The 27,916-nt window shown below is 42.5% G+C and overlaps 12 protein-coding genes across 12 annotated transcripts; 8 read left to right on the forward strand and 4 right to left on the reverse strand.

Annotated features, from left to right (window-relative positions):
• Window positions 1-95: 95 nt before the first annotated feature.
• Window positions 96-3,185, forward strand: LSM04_004867 (C4-type zinc-finger of DNA polymerase delta; the record flags this gene model as incomplete). Its single annotated transcript, XM_067333905.1, has 1 exon — window positions 96-3,185. One exon carries the CDS (start codon window positions 96-98, stop codon window positions 3,183-3,185), a length of 3,090 nt encoding a protein of 1,029 aa, XP_067186607.1.
• A 308-nt stretch (window positions 3,186-3,493) lies between these two features.
• LSM04_008728 (SLIDE domain) lies at window positions 3,494-6,844 on the forward strand (the record flags this gene model as incomplete). Its single annotated transcript, XM_067333916.1, has 1 exon — window positions 3,494-6,844. The coding sequence occupies one exon, from the start codon at window positions 3,494-3,496 to the stop codon at window positions 6,842-6,844; it is 3,351 nt and encodes a 1,116-aa protein (XP_067186681.1).
• Window positions 6,845-7,169: 325 nt separating this feature from the next.
• On the forward strand, window positions 7,170-9,029 carry LSM04_002329 (Protein kinase domain; the record flags this gene model as incomplete). Its single annotated transcript, XM_067333929.1, has 1 exon — window positions 7,170-9,029. One exon carries the CDS (start codon window positions 7,170-7,172, stop codon window positions 9,027-9,029), a length of 1,860 nt encoding a protein of 619 aa, XP_067186563.1.
• Window positions 9,030-9,728: 699 nt separating this feature from the next.
• On the forward strand, window positions 9,729-11,033 carry LSM04_003156 (Tetratricopeptide repeat; the record flags this gene model as incomplete). The annotated part of the gene is made up of 1 exon (XM_067333940.1): window positions 9,729-11,033. One exon carries the CDS (start codon window positions 9,729-9,731, stop codon window positions 11,031-11,033), a length of 1,305 nt encoding a protein of 434 aa, XP_067186581.1.
• Window positions 11,034-11,425: 392 nt separating this feature from the next.
• Window positions 11,426-14,038, forward strand: LSM04_006043 (uncharacterized protein; the record flags this gene model as incomplete). The annotated part of the gene is made up of 1 exon (XM_067333951.1): window positions 11,426-14,038. One exon carries the CDS (start codon window positions 11,426-11,428, stop codon window positions 14,036-14,038), a length of 2,613 nt encoding a protein of 870 aa, XP_067186626.1.
• Window positions 14,039-14,346: 308 nt separating this feature from the next.
• LSM04_001904 (Autophagy-related protein 3) lies at window positions 14,347-15,174 on the forward strand (the record flags this gene model as incomplete). The annotated part of the gene is made up of 1 exon (XM_067333962.1): window positions 14,347-15,174. The coding sequence occupies one exon, from the start codon at window positions 14,347-14,349 to the stop codon at window positions 15,172-15,174; it is 828 nt and encodes a 275-aa protein (XP_067186556.1).
• Window positions 15,175-16,486: 1,312 nt separating this feature from the next.
• LSM04_008604 (uncharacterized protein) lies at window positions 16,487-17,229 on the forward strand (the record flags this gene model as incomplete). The annotated part of the gene is made up of 2 exons (XM_067333973.1): window positions 16,487-16,733; window positions 16,931-17,229. The coding sequence occupies 2 exons, from the start codon at window positions 16,487-16,489 to the stop codon at window positions 17,227-17,229; spliced, it is 546 nt and encodes a 181-aa protein (XP_067186677.1).
• Window positions 17,230-18,158: 929 nt separating this feature from the next.
• On the reverse strand, window positions 18,159-18,786 carry LSM04_008202 (uncharacterized protein; the record flags this gene model as incomplete). Its single annotated transcript, XM_067333984.1, has 2 exons — window positions 18,159-18,472; window positions 18,753-18,786. The coding sequence occupies 2 exons, from the start codon at window positions 18,784-18,786 to the stop codon at window positions 18,159-18,161; spliced, it is 348 nt and encodes a 115-aa protein (XP_067186668.1).
• Window positions 18,787-19,993: 1,207 nt separating this feature from the next.
• Window positions 19,994-21,049, forward strand: LSM04_007848 (alcohol dehydrogenase; the record flags this gene model as incomplete). The annotated part of the gene is made up of 1 exon (XM_067333995.1): window positions 19,994-21,049. The coding sequence occupies one exon, from the start codon at window positions 19,994-19,996 to the stop codon at window positions 21,047-21,049; it is 1,056 nt and encodes a 351-aa protein (XP_067186661.1).
• A 343-nt stretch (window positions 21,050-21,392) lies between these two features.
• On the reverse strand, window positions 21,393-22,356 carry LSM04_006201 (uncharacterized protein; the record flags this gene model as incomplete). Its single annotated transcript, XM_067334006.1, has 2 exons — window positions 21,393-21,844; window positions 22,314-22,356. The coding sequence occupies 2 exons, from the start codon at window positions 22,354-22,356 to the stop codon at window positions 21,393-21,395; spliced, it is 495 nt and encodes a 164-aa protein (XP_067186631.1).
• Window positions 22,357-23,265: 909 nt separating this feature from the next.
• LSM04_002955 (Peptidase M20) lies at window positions 23,266-24,690 on the reverse strand (the record flags this gene model as incomplete). Its single annotated transcript, XM_067334017.1, has 1 exon — window positions 23,266-24,690. One exon carries the CDS (start codon window positions 24,688-24,690, stop codon window positions 23,266-23,268), a length of 1,425 nt encoding a protein of 474 aa, XP_067186577.1.
• Window positions 24,691-24,907: 217 nt separating this feature from the next.
• LSM04_004590 (uncharacterized protein) lies at window positions 24,908-27,313 on the reverse strand (the record flags this gene model as incomplete). The annotated part of the gene is made up of 1 exon (XM_067334028.1): window positions 24,908-27,313. One exon carries the CDS (start codon window positions 27,311-27,313, stop codon window positions 24,908-24,910), a length of 2,406 nt encoding a protein of 801 aa, XP_067186603.1.
• Window positions 27,314-27,916: the final 603 nt, after the last annotated feature.

Below are 27,916 nucleotides of genomic sequence, written 5' to 3' on the forward strand. Positions count from 1 at the left end.
AAACCAAAGATCAAGAAAAGTAAAAGAAAGTAAGAGAGAGAAAGAGAGAGAAAGAGAGAGAGAGAGAGACGTGTTAGCAATATTCTACATCCTTAATGGACCGCTGGGCATCTCTCGCTCGCCCTCCGCCCCCGGCGGACTATCACACCCGCGATCTTATCTTTCAACTGTTAGACTGCTGTCAGACAAAGGGAAGTCCACATGAGACGGTCTCAACCGTAAGGCACACGGAAAACCCCATTGTTCGTCTCTACGGTGTTACAGCAGAGGGATACAGTGTCCTTGTTCATTGCTACAACTATGAACCATATCTGTGGATTAAGGCTCCACAGAACTGGCTCCCTGTGTACTCACAGACACTTATGAATGAATTGAACTCTATGCTCGACTCTCAAACACATGTCTCAGATACTGTAGTGCGTATTGAGTTACACAAACGGCGGAATATCATGTACTATCAGACTGACGGCAGCAGTGACCATCTTAAGATTGTTGTACAACTACCGCAGCATATCCCGAAGCTTCGAGGATTGCTTAGTGATCGTGGTGTAATGTGTGCTGGAGCGTGGGATGGTATCCGTGTTTTTCCAACCTTTGAAAGTAACGTTATATTTCCACTCCGTTTCCTTGTTGATAATGACATTGGAGGTTGCAATTGGCTTACAGTACCAGCGGGGAAGTACGTTACCTCTACTGTACGCACTTCAACATGCCAAATCGAGATCTGCTGCTCGCATGAGGTAGTTCAAAATCATGAAGCAGTTGGAAATTTTTTGTCAATTGCCCCATTTCGTATCCTCTCTATTGACATTGAGTGCCAAGGCAGGAAAGGATTTTTCCCAGAACCTGAAAAAGATCCTGTCATTCAAATTGCTAATCATTGTATAAACTATGGTAGCGAATCGGAACCACTTACGCGATCTATATTTACTTTAAAAAGTTGTGGAACTATTGCTGGTGCCCAGGTTTACTCATATGATACAGAAGAAGAAATGCTCCTGGCTTGGGTACGTTTCGTCAAACTTATTGATCCGGATATTTTTACTGGGTATAATATTTGTAATTTTGACTTTCCATATCTTTTGAATCGCGGGGCAGCGTTGAAAATCAATGATGCTTTTCACTACTGGGGTCGTCAAATAAATGAGCGAACAGTGGCGCGAGACAAGAAGTTTATGTCCAAACAAATGGGAAACCGGGAGTATACTGAATTAGTACTAGAAGGACGTGTGATAATGGATGTAATGGTTGTCATTCAACGAGATTTTAAACTTCGATCCTACTCCCTTAATGCTGTATCCCAGAACTTTTTGGGCGAACAGAAAGAAGATGTACACCACTCTATTATCGCAGATCTTCAGCAAGGTACTCCAGAGACACGACGTCGTTTGGCGGTATACTGTTTGAAAGACGCTCTGCTACCGATAAAACTATTGGAGCGACTCATGATAATGGTAAATAATGTAGAGATGGCACGTGTAACAGGAGTTCCAATTGGGTGGTTACTAGAACGTGGACAACAAATCAAAGTTTTCTCAATGATCTTACGCAAAGGAAAGGCTAGAAACCTAGTCATACCCACAGTAGAGTACTCTGGTGGTGGACTTGATCAACGAGGCTATGAAGGTGCTACAGTTATTGAACCTATAAAAGGGTTTTATAACTGCCCTATCGCCACTCTTGACTTTGCCTCACTATATCCTTCCATTATTATTGCCCATAATTTGTGTTACTCAACTTTGCTGCGCCCAGCTGACATAACAAAGTGTCCTCAAGATATGTTAAGTCGTACCCCCACTGGTGATACATTTGCGAAAAAAGAATTATTCCCTGGTGTTTTACCTGAAGTAGTACAAGATCTCCTTGTGGCTAGAAAGCATGCAAAGGCATTGATGAAAAATACACCCATAGAATCTGTTGAGTATAAAGTCCTAAACGGTCGTCAATTGGCACTCAAAGTAAGTGCAAATTCAGTTTACGGTTTTACAGGTGCTCAAATAGGGAAATTACCTTGTCTGGAAGTTAGTTCTTCTGTTACGGCATATGGAAGAGAAATGATTGACAAAACTAAATCTCTTGTGGAATCTCTCTACGAAGGGGTAAAGGTGGTTTATGGAGATACTGATTCTGTGATGATTAAATGTGTAACAGATGAGTCTAGCAGTGACAAAGAAAGGTTAAAAGTTGCGATGGATTTTGGAAAGGAGGCAGCCGAAAAAGTATCGAATCACTTTCTCAAACCCATTAAATTGGAATTTGAGAAAGTTTACTTTCCATATCTATTAATGAACAAGAAGCGATATGCAGGACTCCTCTGGACAAATACAGAAAAGTATGATAAACTGGATGCAAAAGGTATAGAAACCGTAAGACGTGACAGTTGTCCTCTTGTGGCAAGTATTGTCTCTGGAGTTTTGAATAGAATTTTAATTCAACGTTCAGTAGAAAGCGCAGTGGAATTTGTAAAGGGAACCATCCGGGATCTCTTACTAAATCGTCTTGATATTTCAAATCTCGTTATTACTAAATCCTTTACTAAAGCAGAAGATGAGTATGCAGGGGGGCAAGCCCATATTGCTCTCGTTGAGCGTATGCGAAAACGTGATCCCGCTTCGGCTCCAAATATTGGCGATCGTGTGGCCTACGTTATTATACGAGCTGCTAAAGGAGCTAAAGCATATGAACGAAGTGAAGACCCTATTTACGTGTTAGATAACAATATTCCAATCGACACGCAGTATTACCTAGAACATCAACTTGCACCACCCATTTTACGAGTGTTTGAGGGTGTTCTTGATGACCCAAGTGTTCTCATAAAGGGTGAACACACACGTCATATAGCGGTATCGGCACCTAGTAAAAATGCAGGAGGTTTGATGAGTTTTGTTAAGTTTCAGCTCCAATGTATTTCGTGTCGAGCAGTTATAAAGAGTGGGGCCCTCTGTGAAAACTGTAGTCATAAAGAACCTGGTATCTATGGTAAAATTGTGGCAAAACGAAACCACTACGAGGCAATTTATTCACAGGTATGGACCCAATGCCAGCAATGTCAAGGATCCCTAAATCAGGAAGTTATCTGTACTAGCAAGGATTGTCCCGTATTTTATCTGAGAAAAAAAGTACAGAAGGATGTCAGAGAACAACAAGAACTCCTGGATCGTTTCGGTGTCGTGGATGATTGGTAATATTTCGAAAAACTTTATTACAAACACATACATACATTATATCTATATATATATATATAATGAGGGTGGAAGGTAAATTAAATATCGGGAAAGAAAAAGGGAAAGAGAGAGAAAGAGAGAGAAAGAGGAGTGCGAAACCAAAACTTCTCCAGAAATAGAAGCAAAAAAAAAAAAAGAAATGGTAAATAAAAAAAAGGATTTTATTATGTCCTTTTCTTTGTTTTTCTCATTGTGTGTTCTTTCATTCTTTCTTTCATTCTTTTATTTGTTTATTTATTTATTTTATACAAACTAAAAGTTTCTACCGAATGACGACGACGATATCTGCGGTTCGTCGCCCAGTGCGACAGCGGCAGGATCTACACACCGCAAGCGACCTCGACCGTCGCATGAACGATCTCGCAGCAGCGGAGTTGTATGAACAAATACTGCTGGGATGTGTGCGTGCTGGACTTGACCCAAACGCAAAGAGTGAGGCGGAGGTGTATGAAGGTTACATCGCGCCATCTTTTGATATTGCCCAGAGTGTTAAAGTAGCGGAGGAGCAGCGAATGCGACACGCGGAAATATATCAAGAGCGAGAAAGCATTATTAGAGCACTGCGTGCCTCGCCGAAGCACCAGCAACTCTCAGCCTTTGATCGTCTGCTCACAGAGACGGAGTATTGGACGGGAGTGCGGGAGTGGGGAGGCGAGCGTGAAGGGGGAAATAAGAGTCATCTTCGAAATCGCTATAGTAAAGCAGGAGAAAGTGAATCTATTGGATTTGATATGTTACACCTTACGGAAACACCATCGTACATTCGAGGGAAATTGCGGCCATACCAAATTGAGGGTGTTAATTGGCTCTTGGGACTTTTTTCCCGTTGTATTAATGGAATCTTAGCGGATGAGATGGGACTTGGGAAGACACTGCAGACTATTGCAACACTGGCATATCTTAAGTTTACATACGGACTTCCTGGACCGCATCTCGTTGTGTGTCCAAAGTCTGTTATGGGTAATTGGTACCGTGAACTCAGACATTGGTGCCCAGGACTTAGTGCCTTTAAGTTTCATGGATCTAGTGATATACGTCCAGAATTAATTAAATCTCATCTGCAACCATATGATAATATTAAATATGATGTGATTGTGACTACATTTGAAATGGTATTAGATGAATTACCAACTTTTAAACGTATTCATTGGCAGTACCTTATTGTAGACGAAGCCCATAAACTCAAGAATGAGGAGAGTCGAGCTCATAGTGCTCTTGATTCTCTTTTCAGTAATCATCGTCTTATTATAACTGGTACACCGTTGCAGAATAACCTAAAAGAGCTTTGGGCATTATTGCATTTTCTTGTTCCTCGCCTTTTTGATAATGCTGGATCTTTTGAAATGTGGTTTGATACTGCAAGTGGACAGCAGGATAGTGATGCTATGTCAAATATGCATAAAATACTTGCCCCTCTTATGATTCGACGCTTAAAATCAGAAGTTAATACTGGTATACCACCAAAGAAAGAAATTTATGTTGCTTGTAGTTTAACCAAGACCCAGCGAAAGTGGTATATGCATGTATTAGCAAAAGATGCAGAGGTACTTAATAAATCTTCTGGAGGAAATATGTCATCCTTGTCAAATATTATGATGAGTTTGCGCAAAGTTATTAATCATCCGTATATGATGGATGGTGGAGAGGAAGGTCCACCATTTATTACAGATGAACGTATCGTAAAATACAGTGGAAAGATGATTATCCTTGATAAATTACTACATCGACTTCTTCATGATAAAGAAGAGAAACATAAAGTTCTAATTTTTTCTCAGTTTACTACTATGCTAGATATATTGGAAGATTATTGTTCAATGCGTGGATTTAAGGTATGTCGTATTGATGGTAACACAAGTGGGTATGATCGTGATGCTCAAATGGCAGCATTTAATTCTCCTAACAGTGATTACTTTATATTTTTACTTTCCACAAGAGCAGGAGGTCTTGGTATTAATCTACAAGCTGCAAATCATGTGGTCATTTATGATTCCGACTGGAATCCACAAATGGATTTACAAGCACAAGACCGTGCCCATCGTATTGGACAAAAACGGGTAGTACGTGTTTACCGTTTTGTAACAGATGGTACAGTAGAAGAAAAGATTTATCGCCGGGCGTTAAAAAAACTCTATCTTGATGCGATGGTGGTTCAACAAGGACGTATGCAAGGTCGAAACGGTAATAATGTCTCCAAAGAGGAACTTCTCTCTATGATTAAATTTGGAGCTGAAGAACTCTTTAAAGCGAAAGATGAAGATATTACAGAAGCTGATATTGATCGACTTTTCGAAGGAGAAGATCGTTCAAAACAACTTAACTCCGCCATTAAAGAACAAATTCAAATGTCTTTAGCTAGTTTCAAACTCGGAGCAGAGGAAGCTAATGTCTACGACTTTGAAGGTGTTAGATTTAAGACTGGCGTAGAATCACGCATGCTCCACCTCACCCTCACTTCCCCCATCGCCCAGGATGAACTCCACCGTCAGTGTTCCCAATACGGGGAAGTGATGAAAGTTGTACTTCACCCAAACCTCACAGAAGCCCTCGTCTTTTTCCGCTCCACCAGCGCTGCAATTGAGGCGAAGGATAACTTACCATACACCTGTCAGTTTGCCGCAAAGGATGCACAAATGGTGGTGCCTACGGAGGTGATCACGGAATATCTTAGCGTGGGTGAGAAACTTGGACGGGGGCATCGGGTGCGGGAGCCTGTGCAGCAGTACACGGAAGAGGAAGTGGAACGCATGCAAAGTCGTGCTATAAAAGCCCCACCATTGCGATTACCAAAATGTCCAAAGTTTCTACCACATCAATTATATAATGTGAAGCGATTGCAGGAACTTCACAACACGGAGGTGGCACTGATGGTGCAGAATTGGAAACGTAGGTATGAGAATGCAGGAAACGGTGAGGCCCAACAACAACAACAACGACAACAAGAAAAGGGTGAAGGAGCAGATGGGGAGAAAAAAAATGAAGTAGTTGAAGATGAATCCCTAACAGCTGTAGAGCAGGAAGAGCGAGAACGACTTCTTAATGAGGGATTTGCAAACTGGAGTTTCAGAGAATACCGTCGTCTCGTGGCCGCCCTTTGTAGTGGATCGTACGATGTTACAGACTATCAGGGGTTGACAACGGCTATTGGGTCTAATAAGACGGTTGGGGAAGTGCGAGATTACGTGACGGCGCTTCTTGAGCGGGGTGAACAGTGTATTAAGGGATTTGCGTGTATTGAAGAGCGCATTAAAAAGTCGCAGGCGAAACGAAAGAAGAATGAGGATGCACTTCGGGCTGCCAGATGGAAGGTGGAAAACTACGACCACCCAGAGTCAGAACTTACATTCAAGGGACGCGGAACGCATGAGTTTGATCGAAATCTTTTTCTTATGGCATATGAAAAGGGATTCAGCATGAAGAATCTGGGAGAAGTTATTAAGGGAATGCCAGAAAACCGTTTTGATGTGTGGTGTCAATCAAGAGGTGATGCTTATTTTGAACGACGACTTCGAGTTTTGATGCAATCTGTAACCAAAGAATGGGAGAAACCAAATGGTGATGTGGGGGAACCGGTATCACGACGAAGGAAGCTGGAGGATTCTGTAAATGGGTTTAAGGAATGAATGAAAGAATGAAATTTGAGAAAGAGGTAGTTTATATATTTCCATAGAGTGACCGAGAAAGAAATAAAAAATTTTTGAAAAAAAAAGAGAAAGAGAGAAAGTAACTTAGTGCTCTTAATACTTTTACTACTACCACTACAGATATTTATGTGTATCTTTTTTTGTTTTTGTTTTTGCTCCTGCTATCCTCCAAGGGCATATATATTGTGTTTATTGCAGCCATTTGTAAATCATCATTTACACTTTATTTCTTCTAGTTCTTTTTATTTCTGTATTGTTCTCGTTATATAGCGTTCGTTAAGTTATATTATAGCTTTCTTAACAAATGGGGTTTGACGCTACCACAATAGTTGTTGCTGGGACCGTTGAACTCAAGCAGGTTTTAGGCTCCGGTGGATTTGGTAAGGTATACCTTGGCTATGATAGGAAGCGAAAGACAAATGTAGCTGTGAAAGTCATTCTAAAGGAAAAGGTAGAAGCATATGATATAAAACCCTATGTGGATCGTGAAATTGAGGTAATGCGGAAGATTCGTCACCCCCATATTGTAAGGCTTCTTGACGCTTTTGAGTCATCACTTTCCTATAACCTAGTTATGGAATTGGCCCCTAATGGGGAATTATTTGATAAAATTGTGAATTTACAACGTTTTGATGAGCAAACTGCTCGTTTGTATTTTCAACAGCTTATTTCCGCAGTACATTATTGCCACGGTCTCAATATTGCCCACCGTGACATCAAAGCTGAAAATCTTCTCTTGGGTGAAAAGAATGAATTAAAATTGTGTGACTGGGGACTCTCACGTTACACGAAAGAAGGTTGCTTTAAAGATGATCACCAAGTTCTTTTCCACTCCCTCGCAGGAAGTATTGACTACCAGGCACCAGAAGTTTTAAGTGGTCAAGGATATGAAGGCAATGCGTGTGATATGTGGAGTTGTGGAGCCATTTTATTTTTTATGCTTTGCGGTTATCTCCCTTTTACGGACCGCACCGATGTCGAAACCAAACGGCGTATTCTTGGTTGTCAATACAACCGGAGAAACAGATATCTCTCTTCTGAAGCCGCTGATCTTATCGCCCACTTACTGGAAGTGAATCCCAAGACTCGCTACACTTCAGAGGATGTCATTAATCATCCATGGTTTCATGTAGACTTGGATATGAAGTTATTCCCTAGTGTACAACTGGAGTCTCTTTCCACATTGGCATCTCCAACGTTTGGTGAATTTATGCCGCGTGTACTCTCACCCACGGCGGGAATGGATGAAAGGAACTCACCAACATTGGATCAAATAGATGAAATTGGTAGAGCCTTTGATGCATGTAATGTGGATGGCAACGGTTTTCTCAATCATGAAGAGATCCGAGACGCACTTATTAAGCTAAAGAATAATGAACCAGTATCAGAGGATGAAGTCAAAAGTTTTATGTCAAATTTTACTCTAGACAAGGACGGATCCATATCAAAGGAGGCTTTTATTATTGGATGGACGCAAAACCAGAATGTAGGCAAAAAGTACAATATCAGCACAATGGCAAATTTATTCAACTATGATTTAGAGAAAAAATATTTGAGAGAAATTCGCAGTGCTTTTGATTCTATTGATGTTGATCATACTGGTCTCATTACAGAAGATAGTTTGAAAAGGCTTCATCTTGGTATTTCAAAGGAAGAAATACGAGACTTCTTTCATACCATCGATCCGCAAAATCATGACAGAGGGAGGATGTCGTTTGAGGAGTTCGTTAATATGTGTACTCGGTATGACGCTTTCAAGGATTACCCTATCGTACGAAGACTTCGTAGTCTTAAGGATTTCTTTAATGTTACTGAGGTTGGAGCAGTGAATAGTTGTGTGGGTACGGGATTTACAGTCGCTGGAACACGAGAAAATATTAGTATGAGAATTCAATCAGCAGGAAAGGCCATTTCAACTCAGTTCGAAGATAGTGTTAGTGGTACTATTTATGGAACATACACTGAGTCTGATAAAAAAGTTCTTGAAGTCGGTATTCGTTTACTCCCTTCTATGGCTAAGTACACTAGAGTCGTACCCTACCGTATTGCAGGTAAAACAACTGCATTCCATCAATGGTTCTTGAACCTCCGCAAGGTACTTCGAGAGGAAATTCTGCGTTTTGAAGAAGATACAATGGTTAAGGGTCAACCCGAGCTTGTGTGAGAAGGAAAGAGAATTATAGTCTATCTATCTACCTCTCTTTCTTTCTCTCTCTCTCCCACTCTACCTCTCTGTCTGTGTATGTGTGTGTGTGTGCGTGATTTTTTTTAGCGCTGGAGGGTTATGGTTAATATTGGTAATTTCTCTTGGGTGAGGAGGAGTGGGACGCTGTGGAAGGTAAAAATGCTTCTAGTGACTGTCCTCATTCCTTTTATTACACATATATACATCTATCTACCTACATCATATATATATATATATATATATAATGTTGACTCTTGCTCTCTTTACCAAACGTTAGAAGTTCTTTATATCCTCCCATGATACTAACAGGGAAGAAGACGTGTTATGTACCAATATGGAATTAAAAAGGAAAGGAGAAGAGGGAAGAAGGAAACTGCAAATACTTCAATGTAGTGGGTATCCAAATGCTGGTCAGAGGAAGAAGAAGGGTAAGGTAGGGAATGGAAAGGAATTCCTTTGATAGAAAGGATAGAGGAAAGGAGAAGGAAAAAATAAATAAATAAATAAATAAATAAATATATATATATATGACGGATACAAGGCACACCAAACTGTCTTTCCCCCCTACACTATCTTGAATTTTTTTTCTTTCTTTTTCTTTCTTTTTTTTTTTCTTTGCACAGTATTTGTTTTTTTTTTGCTTCAGAAGCCGAGGCAGAAAGTGTATTATCATCATATATGCAAGAACTTTCCGGAGAACTGTCGCTCCAAAAGCAACAAAATCAAAACCAACAACAACAACAACAAGGAAAAGGAGAAGAGGAGCGGACGATTATATCCAGTACACGTAAAAAGTACACCATCCTCCCATCCGCCTCACACAATCTTCTCAGTACAACAGAACTACGAGCGGTGCGGCGGTATATTGAACTCAACAAGTCCCACCGCTTCACAGACCGCAATGCACCCCCAGCGCAGGTAATTCCCCAACTCCCATTTCAACGCCAATACGCCGGAGATGAGGTGCTGCGGATGGAAGTTATGATGATTCACGCCAAGGAAAGTGCGTTGGATGTGCCACTGCGCTTTATAACACCGGAGGAATTCCATGCCCCACCACTGGAGGACCCACCCACACATCTTCCACTAGCGAGACGCGTGGTGACACTTCTCAAAGGCGTAGAGTCTGTACCGATGCATTGGGCGGAACCACGTGCGGGTGTAGGAGTGGGGCGAAATGACGATAACGCAGTACAGCGAAAGGTGTTAGCGGATGCCACCGCACGTGCACAGTCTGCTATTCGTGCTGGTAATACAATGGAAGGAGGTTATCTTCTCTGCACTGTCGCTTCCCTGCATTATAATAGTGGGAATATGGAACTTGCTCGAACGTATTTTGCAAAGGCGTTATCTGCTTTTGAGTCTATTGGTGATGTTCGTGGTATCGCGTTTTGTCATAACATCTTGGGGGTGTGTTACTACCGTCTTCGGGAATTTAAAATGGCATTATTGCACCACAAAAGACAGGAGGCCCTTGGGGGATGTTATGCTCGGGCAGTAGCACAAATTAATATGGGAGTCAGTTACGCCGCACTTGGGGAACTGGACTTTGCAGAGTCGGCGTTTGAAGATGCCTTGGCTAATGCACGTGCATGCGAAGATGGTCTTTTAGAAACTATAACACTTGGGAATCAGGGACTTGTGTATATGCGTATGGGGAACATGCGTGAGGCACAAACAAGTCTGGAGCAATGTTTGGAAAAATGCAGTCTGGGAGGTGACAAGGGAGGTGCGGCCATTTGTCTCTTACTCCTTGGTGAATTATATTCTCTAATCCGTGATCACCACCACGCACTGTTTTACTACGAACATGCCTACCGCGTGGGAGGTGAAGCAGGTTGTCCTGATGTAGTAGATATTGCTCGAGTAAGCATTGGAATCGCTCGTGGTAATGCAGCGCTTAGAGATGCTATTCTCATGCAAGCCAAACGTATGGGTCAACATGTTGATATTAAGGATGTAGTTGGACTGCTTCCTCCATAATGTAGTAGTAGTAGTAGGAGGAGGAGGAGGAGCGCGTATCCGTAATATGTACATGACTACTAAGATAGAAAATGAAAGTGGCTGAAGAAATATTTATACAAAGTATATACTTCAGTGTGATGCAATCTAGTAAGAAATGAAATAACATGTATACTATCATTACTATTATATATATATATATATATATTATGTGTGTGTGTGTTTGTATGAAATAGGCTGAAAGCAACAACAAAAAAAAAAAGAAATAAAAATGTGAGCGAATCTAGATTATGTTTTTCTTTCTTTTTTGTTTCTCTGTATTTTCTCCCCCTTTTATTCTTTTTTTTCTTTTCATCTCTTTTCTTGTTTCTAAATTGTTAAGGAAAAAAAACACACCTTATTTTGAAGTTCACATGTTGCCTAACAAACTCGAGTGGTTACTCGAGCGATGTGGGAAACCGATATTCAAAGGCAATGATGATGTTCGCCGTGCAATGGCGGCTCTGCTGGACTTGTCTGCTTATGTTGACAGAAGAGGGGCAAAGTCTATTATCACCCCATTTAAACGATTCTGTCGTAAAGATCCCGACACCATCGCTACCGTAATGGAGGCTGTTCCCATTGATCCCGCAGAGCCCACACACGGACGACGGGCTTCTATGTTACTGCGATGCCTTCCCAAGCAAGGGTGCGATGATGTTATTTGGGAACAGGCGGTTCAACTTTGTTTGTCGGGACTTAAGAGTAAAAAGTGGGATTTGCATGATTATCGTGTGGCTCTTGCACATGCGAGTCGATGGGGTCGTCATCCTAGTTCGTTTGTCGCAGCCACGGAAGAGCTTGTAAACGCCCATGTGAGAAGTGTATCGCAAACGGAACTTCCTATTTTACTTGTTATTTTAACTTCATTACCAGAGTTAAGTCGATCGCCTTCTCTACAGACGGCAGCGGAACGTGTTGTGGCACTTGCAGAGATTTTATCACCAGCAGCAATTGGTCAAATCTGCGCTTGTGTGAATAAGGTTCATTTCAGACATAGCGCCATGGCAATAGCGTTACAAGAAGAAGCCATTCGTTTTGCGGAAGAAAGTGATTTATTCAGTGCTGTACAACTTTTTAGCTTTATTTGCCATCAAGAGATGGATGCGATTAGTCCAGATGCTGTCAAATGTTTAGCAGAGCGTGTAATTGAGGGAAAGGAGTTGGATCAAGAAACAGTCATGACACTTTGTAGAGCTCTAAAGTCAATTCCTCGTCAAATACGACCTGAACTTTTACGAGAAATCTCAGAAATGATGACATTTTTAAGTCTAGAAGTGAAGGAATTGTTAACCTTATCGGTAGAAGAAGGTGGTTTAAAAGGAGAAACTTCAGTAGAAAATATTCAATCTTTCATATCACGATTTCTTGCTTTAGATACACTACTTCCATTAAATGATGAACGACCGAATGAATATGTCTCCACTGTTAAATTATGTGTAGATTATCTCATGGATAAATTAGAAGATATCGTTGCAGATGAAAATCCCCCTTTTTCAATTATACCAAGTCTTCTTAACGTAAATATGGATGAAACTCGAAATTGTGGTTTATCAATAATGAGAGAAGCGGCTGAACAAGGTGTTCACTTTCCGACGTTACAAACATTTCGTTTTTTATTAATTCTTGGGGATCATAATATGAAGGATAAATGTGTTTATAGGCATCTTAGAAATGAGTTTGCCAAAACGGTTTCTGGTATTCCAATGATTCAACTTTGTGCCGCTTTAAAATGTTTTGTACGAGGTCTTGTACAGAATCCAGAGGCTCACTCTTTGGAAGAGCAGGTGGATCAAGAATTAGAAAAAGAGGACATGGATACATTTCTTCGTTTTTGTGTGGAAAATTTACAAAGAGGTTTTGCAGATGGGATGGAAGTAAAATGTGTTTTGGCTGCTATTGAGAGTTTGTATCAACTTGGTTATAACGATTCTGTATTATTTGAAAAGGTAGGACGTTATCTTGATACAAAATGTGCATCAGCATCACCATCTGTAAATAGTAGTGAAGCTGCTGATACAGTGTGTCTGGCATTAGGTGAAGATATTCTTGATAAGTACCCAAATGTACATAAATTTCTACTTGAGGTTGGAAAAAATGGCATTAAAGGGGAATCTTCTTTACCTCCTACTGAATGGATGAATAAGAATGATCCAGCTAATTTTATTTCGCCATTAACCGAGTTAGAGCAGGAAGGATGGAATATTATTAATCGTATGGTAGCAACTCGATCAGCAGATATAGAAACCTTAACCAAGTTAGCGAATGAATATGTTTCTATTCTCAAGTCAACCCGTGTTGATGATCTTAAATATTTTTTTGGAGTTTTTGAAGAAAAGGTATTCAAACAAGATAAGATTTTGAAGGAATGCCTTGATTATCTTGTGGAAAGCAATATGGCAGTTAAACTTTCGGCGACCAGTATTGGTGCTATGCTTCATAGTCTAGCTGCAGTACGCTTTACCTATCATCGAAGTGTTAAACGATTTATGATGGCTATTAGCGGTGAACAATGGAGTGAAATGGATGCTGCACCTTTAGTGCAAATTGTATCAGGTAAGGCGAAACTCTCACTACGTATTCCACAAGTTTTGTCTCATATAGGGGATCGTATTGTAGAAGTGTATACATTCCTCTCTCCAATGGATACGGCAGTACTTATTAATGCACTTCAATCAATTGGATATGGCAATGATGAAGTAATGATGATGTTAATGCGTCATGCGGCATCAAGTGCCCGTCGCTGGGATGAAGTTTCTCTCACTTTGCTTTTTGGTTCATCAAGCATTCACCGTCTACTTCGAAGTGCAGATGTGGCAACTCCGTTATTGGAACAGGCAGCAGGGAAAACTTCTTCACCTCATCTTCGTCAGAGAATTGCAATGTCACTGCGAAGGTCTGCACTTCCACGAGAGCTCGTGCAATCCTCAACAGCTTCATTAACAGGAGGAAGTTCTGAAACATCGAAACCACTCCAGTTGACCTAAAGCGATGGAAATATGCTTCAACGCGGCTTTTACATGATTCTGTTTGCTATGCTGGAGATTGATATTTTCACAGATAAATGAGGGAATTTGGAGAAAAAAGCAAAAAAAAAGAGAGAGAGAGAGAGAAAAGGATATCTTCACATTATTGTATTTTTTTTTTTTTTACCACACTTTTGTTTTTTTTATTCTGCAGAAAAAATATATTGAATAATATATTCTTTTTTTTCTCTAATGGTTATTATTTTCTTTTTTTTTTGCTTTTTTTTCGACTCCTTTTTTTTATTTTTTTCGGGAAGGAAAGCAGTAGGATGAACAGGCGGAATTTTTATGAGAACTTCAAAAAAATATATAATCATGTTCAAGGTGTGAAAACGGCAACAAACTTTCAGGCCACTGGAACTCTAACACCTTTGGAATTTGTTGAGGCAGGAGATGAGCTGGTCCAGAAAATGCCTGTATGGGCATGGGCAGAAGGTGATGAGAAGATTCAGCCCTTTCTTCCTCCAAATAAAAAATATCTGGTATACCGTGGAGCCCCTTCTTACGAACGGGCTCCTGATGTTGAACCCGTTGAAAATAATGAAATTGAAGGTGATGACGGTTGGGTTACAACACACGCTTCACATAGGCCAACCCATGTCGCCTCATCAGTATCTGAAAAAGTTATTAATTGGGACGAAGAGGATGAGGATGAAGATGAAGAAAAGGATCAAGATCAGGCAGATGATACTGAAGAGCGACGATGTCGCTTATACGATGTTTACATGGTTTACGATCAATACTATCAAACTCCACGTATTTTTCTTATTGGTTATGCTGAAGATCACACTACGCTTCTTACCAAAGAAGAAATGATGCAAGACGTGTATGCGTCAAACCGAGAAAAAACAGTTTCAATTGATCCTCATCCTTTTTTAAAGGCGGCATGCATTAGTATTCACCCTTGTCGCCATGCTGAAACTATGAAAAGATTGCTTCAACATATGAAACGCCGTTTTGAGGCCTCCCAAGAAAGTGATAAGGAAAAAGAGGAGTTTATTTTTCCCACTCATATGGCTTTGTTTCTCTTTCTGAAATTTGTTTCCTCCGTCATTCCAAGTATTGAGTACGACCTTTCCATAGGAATCGACATATAGCGTTGCTTTCACCTCACCTTCTCTCTCTTTGCATATGTTGTGAAGGGTGGTGCGGGCATCTTTTTTTTTTCTTTTTCGTTTTCGCAGGGTATTTCCAGAACCATCGTCCTGAAGAGAAACAAGATTCTTGTCACGTTGGGTTTCCTTTTTTTGTTGTTATTTTTGTTGCCTTTTTGTATTGGCTTTTTTTTCTCGCTTCTCTGCCCAATGCCTCGTTCATTGTGTTTTGCCTTGATTCTTTTTTTCTTTCTTTTCCGAAACTCCCCAAAACCGGCCAGACCACGCAAGCGAACAAACACAGAAGAGAAAAATTGCCCAACAATAATAAAAAGGAGGAGGAAAAAAAGAACCCAGCTTGCGGCATTCCTCCCGGCCCCTGAAAAAAAAAAGGCCTTTTTGTGTCTGCGGGTATCCCTCTTCTTCCTTCTGTGCGTTGTGCCGTGTCCTCCCTGGCGCAGTCGGCAGCGCGTTAGGCTGTTAACCTACAGGTCGTTGGTTCGAATCCAACGGGAGGAGTTTTTTCGCGCATTTTACACCAAAAACCAACGCAACAAAGCAGTAAATAAAAAATCCCCCACACCCACCGAAAGGATGGCGAACAAAACGCAAAAATAAGAAATCCCACCATTTTTTCTCCGGTTGGCTCTTCATCCGTGGCCGAGGGAATGGCGTCCCTATCCAATCGCCTCTTCCCGTTGTTCCGGCGCCCGGCGGTTAGGCGGGGTTCCCCTCCGATCGGCGACCGCCGGGGCGCCTGTGGTTTGAAAGGCCTTCATTTGCCTTCCTACTTCCTTTTCGCTCCAAAGAACAGTTCGAAAAAAACAAACGTTAAACAAAAACATTGTATTGTTTTTTGTTAGTGAAAGCTTGAATCTTTTAGTTCGAATGCTGTGTTGATTCTTTCCGCGGGGGCTTGGGCAAGCCAAGGTTGAAGTTCTGGTATTTTTTCGTATATACTACAGCTGAGGCACTGAGATGAATCTACCCTATTTGTACTTTTCCAGTGAACTTTCCCCACACTGGCAATGGGGGCAAGGGATCTCCCTTTTTTCTCTCCCTCTCTGTGTGGTGTTTTATAAATTTTTGGTAACTCTACTGAAATGGTTCGCTTTCTATGTTTGCCTGTGTCGTTTAAATGTTGAACTTGTTGGAAGAATACTGGTTTGGTTTCATACTTCATGTCACATTCTCAACCTTTGACAATGTGAGTTGTCACATTTGGTGTCGTTCGTCTTGTTCTTGCCTTGCTTTACCACCCAAAACAAGAAGAATAGCTACTTTCTTGATCCTGATACAACGTCTGTTGTCTCTTATGGACTGCCTGCTAAACGTTGCTTGTCTACGTGTGTCCGCTGGAGTGGCTGAAGAGTCTGCTGTTCCCGAACCACCAGTTCCTCCTCCTCCTGTCGAGAATTCTAGCCAATCTGCTGCTCCTGGTTATACAGGTGAAGGAGGTGAAAAAGTTCCTCAAAGTCCTACTGCTGTAAGTGGTAGTATTGGCGTTCCTCAATTTCCGGCACGTGCTACAGGTCTTGGATATCCTGGAGAAGCTGGTGTTGGTGGTAATAATATTTAGGGGGAAAAAGAAAATTCCGTGTCTGCGATACAGAAGGAGAATGGAAAGAATGAAATCTGATGGAGAGTACTGAATTATCTAGAATTTCTGAAGTGAGCCCTGCGGGGACTGATCATAGTGAGGCACAACGACTGCAAGGAACAGATGGTGCTTAACTTTCCTCAAAACCCTCAAGTACAGATAATACAGTATTACCTGATACACAGAGCACTCACAATACAGTGAATCCGCCACAGTGTTCTGGTAACACGGAAATTTCTAAACAACAAAACGGCAATAGTGTGCCATCAACTCAACCCAGCAGTAATATCACACCTCAAGAAGACAATCCCACCACAGTTTCTTCCCATTCTTCAGCTCCAGTTAAACCATCCTCAGATGATACTGAGAACCGTACGTCTGGTACTATATCTACTCTTGGAGAATCTGCAGGGACTGAGTCAACAAGGGAAACTCCCAATACACCCAATAATGAGTAATCAACCACCAATACCACCACCACCACCACCACAACAACAACAACAACAACAACAACAACAAAAACACCTCCTCCTACTGTGCCTGCAAACAGCAACAAGAAACCAAATGTAAAGGGTGATGCAGACAGCAGCAGCAGTATCAGCAGTATGAGTTCTGTGTGGGTGCGTGTGCCACTACTGATTGTGGTTGCACTGGCCTGTATTCTTGTGTGATTGTGGTGGTGGTGATTCAGGTCATCCTGTTGTTTTCTTTCTTTTTTGCTTGCATCCCTACAGTCTAACTAATCCTTCACCTGTGTTGGGATTTTCTTTTTTGTTTCTTAATATGTTATTGTGTTTTGTGTGTTTTTGCTCTGTTTATCCTATAATAATTATTGCTGCTCCATTGTGTGTTCTTGGAGACTCTGTGTGTGTCTGGGCTTCGCACAGTGATGATATTGAACTGCTTCTTGCAGGGAATAAAGGAAATAATAACAGATGAATTTATTTATAATTGCTTGTACACGTATAGACTTACACCCATAGTTGGTGTATTTCTGTGTTTACTGGGTAAGTTGAACGAATTTTTGATGTCTGTTTGTTTGCTTGTGGTTTTCTTGGGTCGTTGTGTGTGCTTTGCCATGCAATGCTGTAGAGGTGCTCTGTTTTGTGCAGAGAAGCAAATAATTATAAGGCGTTTATATAGATTATTGCACAGTAACTCAAGGATACCTGCACATCTTTGTTATTTTTGTGTATTTGGTGTGTTCTTTTGTTTTACTATTAATTTCTTTTATTTTTATGGTTTTGCTTAGACATTGTGTGTGTGTCTGTGGGCTCTAGTCTTATTTTATTGAACTCTTTATTGCTTTTGTTTTAATTTTTTATGACGTTATCTGTTTACGGGAGTGGGGTCGGTGGTTGTTGTATGCTTTCGAAACTCCTCTTGATTATATGTGGGGAAGCGAAATTAATAACAGGATGATTTCACGGCCTTCTTCACGGATTGCTGGGACCTGTTTTGTTATTTGTAGGGGTGGTTGTGCTGAGGTTGCGCGGTGACGCTTCTGCATATGGCTTCTGGCGTTTGCTTTTTTTTTGTCGGCCACATGGCAGGTGGGGTGGGATAATGTTTGGTTTGCTCTGATAGCGAAGGGGTCGGATTTATCCTTGGAGTGGAGTTTGTGTTTTCTACACCAGCGGGATGATGGGTCTGTTTCTTTCGTAGGGATTCTGTGGGCCCAGCCAAGGTGTCTAGAGGCGTCTGTGCGGAACTGGGCCGGTATGGTTTCTCCGACCCTGGGTGGCGGAACTGTCAGGTGTGTTTTAATTTGATTTGGTGGCCGATGTCTCTCTGTTTTCTTTTCCGGATGTGGGGTTCTCATCATTCTTTTGTTGGACGTGGTATCGACGAATTGTCGTGAGAACGTCCGTGATGCATACTGAAACGTCTTGGGGGTTATTGCTTCATTCGCGTATCTCTCCGCAAGCTCGTTTTGAGGAACCCCGGCGTGTTCAAATATGAAGTGAAAGGATAGGCGAACTTTCCGTAGTTGTGGGAGGATGGCTTGTCCCCATAATCGGCGAAGGTCCCCATCCCCCACTCTAGTGAAGCCAGTTTCAAGCGCACGTGGGAGCGAGAGTGAGCCAGCGCACACTCCTACTACCTGATGCCTGCGATTCTTAGAAAAGCAGGAGGGCAGACTCGTCAGATTGGCCTCTATAGGCTAGACGTTCTGCCCGACTGCTGCCTGCTAGAGCAATCCGCCACTTTTTACGGAGTGTATTGGTTCTTGGTTCTTTAAAAGCAGTGCTGAGCAACCAGACACCCAGGGTCTGGGTGAGCTGAGCCTTCTGTCCATAGGGTGTATGGGATGTGAACTTTTTGACTGGACTCTGGTTAGAGAAGCCGGGTTTTTTTTTTGTCTTCATGCTCGGCGTCCGTTTTGAACCTTCCTGATGGGGAGATGTCTAGAAGGACTCTCTTGAGATAAGGTGACGTAAGAGGCGGCGTGGAGTATATAGTATCTATCAATGCATTTGTATTTGTAAGTTAAAAGGTGGGGGACATCGTGTATTGGGTCTCGGACTGGGAATATTCCCTGCGCATGCAGAGCTGCACCGCCCCCTCTGCTGCAAGATTTGAGTGGTACTCCATGCTTCTCATCAGAGCAATCTCTGAGAGATGGGTGAGACGTGCTTTCTGGAATGCATCTGCTCGCGGGAAGCCAATGGGAATGCCAGCAGTGACGTTCACTGTATCTGTATTGAACTTTTCTTTGCTTTCATTCGCCGTCGGTGCCACCTTATTTCACCAAACCTAATTCTACATTCCGAACAGCTGCGGAGCGGGGAAATAACTACGTACGACCCAGCCCACGCAAACAGAGGACTCCCATCGGACCTGTCTGCCGTTACCAAAACCCTGTAACGAGTCACAGAGACGAAATACAGGCTCTTGGCTTCCCTCTTTTTGGCATCCTGAACCCTGGCACCACACTAATGTGGCTAGCTTCACGAGGAATATTTATTGCTATGTTTTTGTAAACATTTGTTTGGGTAACACGCAGTTGAGAATCACACCCGCCTCGATGTGTGCTGCTTTCTAGAAGTATGGTGATCACTACTCATTTGTTTTTACTCTTGGTTATTTGTGGCATTGTTTTGCTCTGTGTTCTTTCGCCACAGCGATTTTATTCAATCCCATTTCTCTTGTACTCCACAAACCCACTAGAGCAAGCGATCGACAAAACAAAACTACTTTTAAATACAAGGAATATAAAGGATGGCAACACCTGCAAAGGGCTACGCGGCTCCATCGGCGAAGGCTCCCCTTGAGCCGTACTCTTTCAAGCGGCGCGCCGTGGGTCCCAAGGACGTGAGCATCAAAATCGCGTACTGTGGCGTTTGTCACAGCGACATCCACCAAGCACGGGATGAGTGGTCAGCTGGCCTATTTCCCATGGTTCCTGGTCACGAGATCGTTGGCCATGTCACGGCCGTCGGTGCTGACGTAAAGAAATTCAAGGTTGGTGACACAGTTGGTGTGGGTTGCCTGGTGGACTCGTGCCGTAAGTGTGAGGAGTGCAAGAAGGGTCTTGAGCAGTATTGTTCAGAAGGAAACACCGGGACATACAATGCACGCACCCGCGACGGTAAGGAGATTACTCAGGGAGGATACTCTGACCACATTGTGACTGATGAAGACTTCGTTGTGCGTGTGCCTTCCAATCTTGACCTCGCCGCTGCTGCACCGTTGCTGTGTGCTGGCATCACGACATACTCACCGCTGCGTCACTGGGGTGTGAAGGCCGGAACAAAGGTTGGTGTTGTTGGACTCGGTGGCCTTGGGCACATGGCAGTGAAGATCGCCAAGGCGATGGGTGCGGATGTAACGGTGTTTACCACCACGGAAAACAAACTGGAGTCCGCCAAGAAGCTCGGTGCGGACCACGTTATCATCTCCAAGGACCCAAAGCAGATGGAGGCCGCGAAAGGTACGCTCAACTACATTCTCGACACTGTTGGGGCACCGCATGATCTGTCGCCGTACATTCTTGCCCTCAAGACAGACGGTGTGCATACCTTGGTTGGTATACCAGAAGGCAATCACCCGCCAGTGCCACCATTCCCGTTGATCCTGGGCCGTAAATCAATTGCAGGTTCACTCATCGGTGGTATTGCGGAAACACAGGAAATGCTTGACTTCTGTGGTAAGCACGGGATCGTTTCAGAAATCGAAAAGATAAAAATTGATTACATCAACACAGCATACGAGCGGGTGATTAAAAGTGATGTAAAGTACCGTTTTGTTATTGATATGGCATCTCTGAAGCAATGAGTGGGATGAAAGGGGGAGGGAAGACACCCATGCTAAACGAAACACGGTGCGTGAATGAGCAAACGAACGAGGGAAATGAACAGACGAACGCTGATGTCGGGGCAAATGCAGAAAAGGGGTTATAGGGAAAAGGAAATTGTCAAGTATTAATTTAAAGGGTTTTCGGCATTTTTCTCTTTTTTTTGACGATGTAGTAAAATGAGTATTTTTGCGGCTGAGACGTATATAATTGTTAGCACTGATGTTTGGATGGAATGAACAGTAACGGGCCCTCTGCAGGCGGATGTTTATGGAAAAAAAGAAGGAAAAAAGTAAAATGAGGGGAACTTTCTCTGTGATTCTCTTAATTTGTTTTCTCATCTCCCTCTTTGTTTTTGCTGTAAATTGAAGAAGCGTGTTGTTGCATTTGCTGGACAAGGGCATGGCATGGCATGGCATGGCATGGCATAGCGCGAGGGAAAGAGGAATAGGGAGAGAGGGGGAGATGCTGTGCATGATGATGGGCTGCCTGCATCTGCACCTTATTGCGCCACAGACCCGCAGAGTTTGAACGGTTCTTGCCGGTGTATTTGCTCTGGCGTATTGTGATTCCAGCGTCCGGCACAGATGGGCCGTGAATGGGGAGTCTCTTCCAGGAAGAACCCCTCCCCATTTCTCCCTCCTCCTCCTCCTCCTCCTCCTCCTCCTCCACTGGGGAGCTGCTTTGAAGGAAGGCAAGGGTGGTGGCGTTGTTGTTGTTGTGTGTGGGCCCACTCGATACTTTTGTCTGACCATGCCGGTGTTTGTGGCGCAGCCCTTCTAGCTCAGTCGGTAGAGCGCACGGCTCTTAACCGTGTGGTCGTGGGTTCGAGCCCCACGGAGGGTGCTTTTTCCCTGCCCCGCCTCAATATCCCCGCTCCTGCACGCCTTGGCTATTCGCTCGTTTTGCTCGACCCCTTTTCCGAAACTCCCCAAAACCGGCCAGACCACGCAAGCGAACAAACACAGAAGAGAAAAATTGCCCAACAATAATAAAAAGGAGGAGGAAAAAAAGAACCCAGCTTGCGGCATTCCTCCCGGCCCCTGAAAAAAAAAAAGGGAAAAAAAGCGATGGGTTTGGGCTGGGCTTCCCCAAGCCGGGCCTTTGGGCAGGAGCCGGCCGCTGTTTTTGCGTGTGCTTGCGTGGTTTTCTTTTTTGTGTCTGCGGGTATCCCTCTTCTTCCTTCTGTGCGTTGTGCCGTGTCCTCCCTGGCGCAGTCGGCAGCGCGTTAGGCTGTTAACCTACAGGTCGTTGGTTCGAATCCAACGGGAGGAGTTTTTTCGCGCATTTTACACCAAAAACCAACGCAACAAAGCAGTAAATAAAAAATCCCCCACACCCACCGAAAGGATGGCGAACAAAACGCAAAAATAAGAAATCCCACCATTTTTTCTCCGGTTGGCTCTTCATCCGTGGCCGAGGGAATGGCGTCCCTATCCAATCGCCTCTTCCCGTTGTTCCGGCGCCCGGCGGTTAGGCGGGGTTCCCCTCCGATCGGCGACCGCCGGGGCGCCTGTGGTTTGAAAGGCCTTCATTTGCCTTCCTACTTCCTTTTCGCTCGAAAAACCGGCGGCAGAGGAAAAAAAAATTTATTTTTTGCAGAGAAAGATCTGACCGTTTTTTTTTTTGGTGAGACCCCACGGCCCCTCCCAAGGGGAGAACCAGTTCAAACAATAAAAACAAAAAATGAAGAAGATAAAAAGAGTGGGCGCGTTTTTTTTTTGTTTTTCCTGTTCTTCGAATTTGCCCTGTTACTAAAAAATCAGATCCAGATCATCCCGAGGAAAAATATCAAATGTCGAAAAAAGAGTGGGCGCGTTTTTTTTCGTTTTTCCTATTCTTCGAATTTGCCCTGTTACTAAAAAATCAGATCCAGATCATCCCGAGGAAAGATATCAAATGTCGAAAAAATGAAGAAGATAAAGAAAAAAAGAGTGGGCGCGTTTTTTTTTGTTTTTCCCATTCTTCGAATTTGCCCTGTTACTAAAAAATCAGATCCAGATCATCCCGAGGAAAGATATCAAATGTCGAAAAAATGAAGAAGATAAAGAAAAAAAGAGTGGGCGCGTTTTTTTTTGTTTTTCCTATTCTTCGAATTTGCCCTGTTACTAAAAAATCAGATCCAGATCATCCCGAGGAAAGATATCAAATGTCGAAAAAATGAAGAAGATAAAGAAAAAAAACAATCATGTGCCCGCTACTTTGCTAGTTTTGGCGTGGCGTGGAAGTGATCCGCGATAACGCGTGCGACGCAAAGCGTGATTCCCTTGGCGAATGGGACATGGAGGAATTCATTTGGTCCATGGGCGTTGCTTTTTGGTCCGAGCACACCTGTGACAATAAACTGTGCCTGCGGGAACTTCTTCATCAGCATCGCAATGAACGGAATAGATCCACCCATTCCCTGTGAAGCAAATGGTTTTCCGAATGCTGTATGGCATCCCTCCGTGAGGGATTTGTGAAGCCAAGGTTGAATTTCTGGAGTGGCGCAACCAGATCCGGCGGTATCTGCGTGAAAATGAACCTTTGCACCATAAGGAGGGTTTGCCATCAATACCTTTCCAAGGGCTTCTGTTGCTTTTGCAGAATCCACCAAAGGTGGGACACGAAGTGAAAGTCGAAAAGTCGATTTTGCACGAACAACATTTCCTGCTTTCTCACTTTCTGGAAGATTAGAACCTGTTACGGTTAGAGAGGGTTTCCAAAAGTTACGAAGTGCGAGTTCAGCGTTGTCACCAGGCTCTGTAGAGACTCCAGGTAAAAGCGGATATTGTCCCTTGAAGTCAACTTCATTCATTACTTTCAAACCCTTCATAGCTGAATCAGGAACATCACAATATGCTTCAGGAATTTTTACCGTTCCAGTAGCAGAGTCTTCAACACGATCAAGCAGCATGCGTGCAATACGGAATGTGTCAGGCACCACACCACCTGCGAGACCACTGTGCATACCCTCTGTCGTTATTTCAATTGAAAGTACGCCTCCTCCAAGACCTCGAAGTGCTGTGGTAAGCCAAAGCTGTTCATAATTCATGGCTCCACTGTCAAGACAAATAAGTAAGTCCACATTCCCAATACGATTGCTGCACTTCTCAATATAGAAAGGCAAGTCAAAGCTTCCAGATTCTTCACATGCTTCAATAATTGTAACGATGCGTCCATGAGGTAATCCATGTTTCTGAACTGCTGCCACAGCGCTTAATGCTGAATAAATGGCATACCCATCATCTGCGCCACCTCGACCATAGAGTTTTCCGTCACGGTATACCGGTTTGTAAGGGTGTAGACCTTCTCCCCATGGGGGAAGAGGCGGTTGTTTATCCATGTGACCATACATTAAAAGAGTATTGGCAGTGGGTTTTGTTCCTTCAATTTCCACAATAAGAAAAGGGGTACGTCCCTTTTCCTCAATTACTTCATACTTAAGACCTTTAATTGGTTGTGTTTTCACCCAATCAGTAATAACCTTCATAGCTTTACCCATGAAGCCATTGGTGGCCCACTCTGGATCATAATGAGGGCTTTGGTTTGGTACTTCAATGTACGCAGAGATGGAAGGTAATATGGTCTTGTCCCATTCTTGCGAAATGGTTTTAGACACAGCAGTCCAATCAGTCGTCATTTTATTTTTCGAATTCTTTCTATATATGTATATAGAGATTGAAAAAAAGAAAGAAAGAAGGAAACCCCCCCAAAAAAAGAGCATAAATTAGAAATCACTTTATTTGTTTCTCTACGTGTTGCTGTGGTACAGGACCCACACATAGTTTCTCACATTGAAAATACTACGAAACGAAAATGGAAAGAAAAAACATATTCACCTCGAAAGTTTAATTTCATCATCGTTTCCCCATCATGTTTCCATCGACAGGTTCGTCGTTAAAAAAAACGGAGAGTTCCTTTACCTTATTATTTTCCCTCACATTAATATCGGGGTTTGCCTTTGGTAGATATTGTTTCTCATGTGAAGATGCCATCAAGGTACTATAATCCTCAACCAGAATAAACTCCCTTAACAATGCCATACTGTACGCATGTCCAGGTAAGGTAAAATGAAGGACAAGAGATTTTGAACCTTCTTTTGTTGTATCAGAGCCGGCAATTGCGAGAGCACCTACAGGTAATCGGTCTGCTAACCGATGACCATATTTACCTATGGGCCAGGGATTTTGGGGCTGCCCTCGTGAAGAGGCTGTATAACTCGAACGTTGTCGCAGTTCCATATCTGTAAGTAATTTATAGACTCTATCTCCTCCTTCCTCCTCAGAAATTGCGTTTGGTTCTGGAAGGGCTTTAACCCAAGGATGAACAGTGCGGGGGTGACCACTGGCTTTTGTGAAAAGTGGGCGAAATTTCACTTGAATAACAGACAAATCTTCAAGTTTACTTAAAGGGAGACGAAAACCCAATAGACATGATAATTCTTCTACAACCTCATTATCTTGTAGTCCAAAGGGAATAACAACGTCACGAAGTGTATAAGAGGCTCTAGCTTCCATTGTAAAAATTGGTAATACACCATGAAATCTTTTCTTACCATTACTATCAAGAGGACTATAAGATTTCTGATGAATCATAGACCCCATACAATCAATAGAATCTAACGGAAAAAGTTCCTGTTTTACTATATTTCTTTCATTCCATATATGTTCATTCTTATCCAATACAAAATCACCAACATCAGGAGAACTATCCAAGGAACATTTTCCTACTTCATGAATACGGCAACTAGCAAGAACGTTCCAAAGTAATGCAGCTTTACTTGTTGCAATTTGTCTCTTTAACCCTAATGGAATATGAAGTTGGTACCACTGTCTCAATACTGCAGGTCTATCCTCCCCTTGACGAAGAAGGTCCACCAATTCATTTATCCAACCTATAGAACGTGTATTTGATATACTATAACCAATACTAGCTGCAATAATGAGTGATTCAGCAGGCATATTTCGTTCCCATGCAGCAGCTGCATGATATGAACGGAAAGGACATGTCGGTGTTAAAGGACCAAAATAACGAGGTCCAAAGTAGTTGGGAAATAGAGCTAATTTTGATAATATTCTCTTTTCTAAATGAAGTCTTGTATTTGATGATGATGATGTTGTTGGTGAATTTGTGATACCTCTTATAAGCATACTATATTGCATCTGAGAATTATGACCATTGGAAGGGTCACAAGGGAAAGAACGCCAACCTAGAACTTGAATACTGAGCTGAAGCGGCCTAAGATTAACCTGTAATAATTGCTTCATCACATTTTCTCGATGAGTCTCAAAATTGTTACTAGTAGTCTTATTATTATTATCTGGGAATGTTACACGAAGACTACAGACTTGAACAGTTACAGCAGATTCTTCTAGTGCAATATTCGCGGCAAAATCTTCTGGGAGGCACAATCCATCACATGCTTCACTCATCAAAACAAATGCCTCTTGAAGTGAAAGTCTTTCTTTATACAAAACAAAATGTAGATATGGATTTTCCAATCCTAACAATCCCTGAGAATGAGCAGATGCCATAGTTGGTAATGTTGGATCAGTAAATGTAACTATTCTCCCACTCGGGAGTACTTCTGCTACCTGAACATCACTATTATATAAACGAAACCCACGCAGTCGATTATGCCGTAAACCATCTTTTCCTTGATACAATCTAGCCGAAATTCCTGCCTTAAGTTCTAAATTTTGCATATTAGATTGTGTATGCAACTTTCCAAACTCAGTAAGAATAGTAGAAAGTTCACCACCTTTTCGAATTGCTTGCAATAAATCTCGAGCAACTTGTAAAGCCTTTTCAATATCTATAGCATTCGCTACACGTCGAATAATAGTAGGATCCAATGATGGGTTAAAGAGAGATAAGACATCCTCTGCGTCTCTATTTGGTACACCTCCACCACCACTCTCAGTTTCCCCGTTGAGACTTATTTCTCTTGCGACACACAAATCCGGCGGCAATGGAACTGCTGCTGCTGTTGAATTTACCTGAAGAAACCCTCGCAAAGTACGAGAGAGATCCAAACTCTCACTCTCACTCGGAGATTCCTTTGCCATGCATGCGGTACATAAAGAGGAGGAGGAGGAGGCATTCGCCCAATGCGAGTGAAATTCCTTCACTACAGGTGAGATAAAAGGAGAGAAGTGCGATGCCACCGCATCGTTGTATTGATGAAAAGCGAGGCGCCGCACCCGCATTCGCCGGGTGACAGCCGCCATAGCGCTCTGCACCGTAGGGAGTCGTGGCGGCATTTGTATTCACTCCCACTAGAAATAGGAACAAATAAGAAAGAAAGAAGAAATAGGTGAAGAGACTGTGTTAGGGTCTATTAGACACACATACAGAGAGAGAGAGAGAGAGAGAGAGAGAGAAAATAGAGAGTGAGATTACTACCAAGAGGAATATATGTGTGAGGACGTCCCACTCACCTTTCCAACTCCGGAAAAAAAAAAAAGAAAAAACACGAACCCCCAGAGAACTGACTAGATGAAATTTTTTTTTTCTTTTTCGTTTTCGCAGGGTATTTCCAGAACCATCGTCCTGAAGAGAAACAAGATTCTTGTCACGTTGGGTTTCCTTTTTTTGTTGTTATTTTTGTTGCCTTTTTGTATTGGCTTTTTTTTCTCGCTTCTCTGCCCAATGCCTCGTTCATTGTGTTTTGCCTTGATTCTTTTTTTCTTTCTTTTCCGAAACTCCCCAAAACCGGCCAGACCACGCAAGCGAACAAACACAGAAGAGAAAAATTGCCCAACAATAATAAAAAGGAGGAGGAAAAAAAGAACCCAGCTTGCGGCATTCCTCCCGGCCCCTGAAAAAAAAAAAGGGAAAAAAAGCGATGGGTTTGGGCTGGGCTT

Source organism: Trypanosoma melophagium, assembly GCF_022059095.1.
Source record: "Trypanosoma melophagium isolate St. Kilda chromosome Unknown ctg7segment0, whole genome shotgun sequence".
Classification (NCBI taxonomy): domain Eukaryota; phylum Euglenozoa; class Kinetoplastea; order Trypanosomatida; family Trypanosomatidae; genus Trypanosoma; species Trypanosoma melophagium.